Genomic DNA, 1,450 nt, shown 5'->3' with positions numbered 1-1,450 from the left:
GATTAGCATCTCTTCTAATCCTTGGCCTTGAACGATCCCTACTTACACATACTACAATTATAGGGTTTAATTTTTGTGTTATCTTTTAACCACATCATCGGGCAGAACAGTCGCCCCAGTAAGTCAAGCTTGATGATTTTTCATCAACAACTGATTTTGCTTTTCAGCGATAAGTAAAACAGTGATCAAATTCGAAAACTTAGTGAATTTCTAAGCTCTATATTGTTCCTACAGGACAATATTAGTAGCAAAGAAGGTCGAATATGTCTTCTCTAGGAGATCCTCTTCGGTCAAACTTTCGTTACAAAACTTAAGGAGTGATTGGATTTGACAAACTTCGGAATTATATGAATTCACAAACTTAAAGTCTTGGAAGTGCAAATACTGCCAGTCATGCTTTACTTCAAGCAAGAAGATGTCATTTTGGTGATCAAAGTGATTAGCCATAGCAACCCATAGAGCTTGTGGATCCTCCTTAGCAAAGTACTCAATTTGCAATGCGTCATGAATATATCTTCGAATGAAGATTATGGCAGTGGCTTTCTTAGCTTCACCAACTGTGTTGTCCATCTCATTTTCAATGGTGGGACGCAAATTCTTTGCAGTAAGGTGGAGCTTCATATCTGGGACCCACTTGAGGTAGTTCCTTCCAGGAACCTCCAGAGCGGTAAAGTCGAGTTTGTTCAAATTTGACATGTTCCTATCACAAAACAGATGAACAAGATGTGATTGGTGTAATGGACAAAAATATCAACCCATTCATATATGAGTAGAACATTCCAATTCTAATAGACATGTATTGGTTAAAATTCGCAAGAAGAAACTTTGGGTTTTCATGGGTGATGTTTTTAAGGAAAACTTCAGGTTTTGCAAACAAGGCACGTTTTTAGAATCTTCAGTTTCGAAATAATTATGAATTTTAGGTTCATATGTTCCTACAGACAAATGCAAATATATATACAGAAATAACAAGAAAATATGCAAATAGAACTTCAGGTCTATAATTATAAGGCTTTTTTTATTAGCACCTCACAAAATGTTGAATGCACCCCACATTAATATTTAATATTAAATGATTTATTTATCCCACTATGCAATGACAATTTTGACCTTATTAGATTTTAAAAATAAAAATTCTAAATACACAACAAATCACTTTTAGCGTATTATTTATCCTCTCAACTATCAAAACCCTATCACCCTCCATTGTTGAACAAAACCCTAACTAATGAAACTACAAATATGTTGATTAAGAAAAATTGCTTTTGACGAATGGAACACAAAATCGATGTTTCTGAAGCTTCACATGAGGTAATTTAATCTTGCGTTTGCTGCGTTATTTAAACTTCTATATTCATATTCATCTTTTAGGGATCATAAGGATCCCTGCGGCTGTTCATCAGTTTCTTTGCTGCTAGGGTTTTGTTGATTTTTGGGCTTTGTTTTTCTT

The 1,450-nt window shown here is 34.5% G+C and overlaps 1 protein-coding gene across 1 annotated transcript; it reads right to left on the bottom strand.

Annotated features, from left to right (window-relative positions):
• Nucleotides 1-228: 228 nt before the first annotated feature.
• LOC137725872 (uncharacterized) lies at nt 229-696 on the bottom strand. Its single transcript, XM_068464702.1, has one exon. It carries the CDS (start codon nt 694-696, stop codon nt 229-231), a length of 468 nt encoding a protein of 155 aa, XP_068320803.1.
• Nucleotides 697-1,450: the final 754 nt, after the last annotated feature.

The sequence above is a fragment of the Pyrus communis genome, chromosome 1, assembly GCF_963583255.1.
Source record: "Pyrus communis chromosome 1, drPyrComm1.1, whole genome shotgun sequence".
In the NCBI taxonomy this organism is placed as follows: Eukaryota; Viridiplantae; Streptophyta; class Magnoliopsida; order Rosales; family Rosaceae; genus Pyrus; species Pyrus communis.
The sequence above is the reverse complement of the archived record's forward strand: the minus strand, read 5'-3'. Positions and strand labels throughout refer to the sequence as shown.

Excerpts from the sequence above, each read along its gene's own strand:
- LOC137725872 (XM_068464702.1), bottom strand. The coding sequence starts at position 696 with ATGTCAAATTTGAACAAACTCGACTTTACCGCTCTGGAGGTTCCTGGA.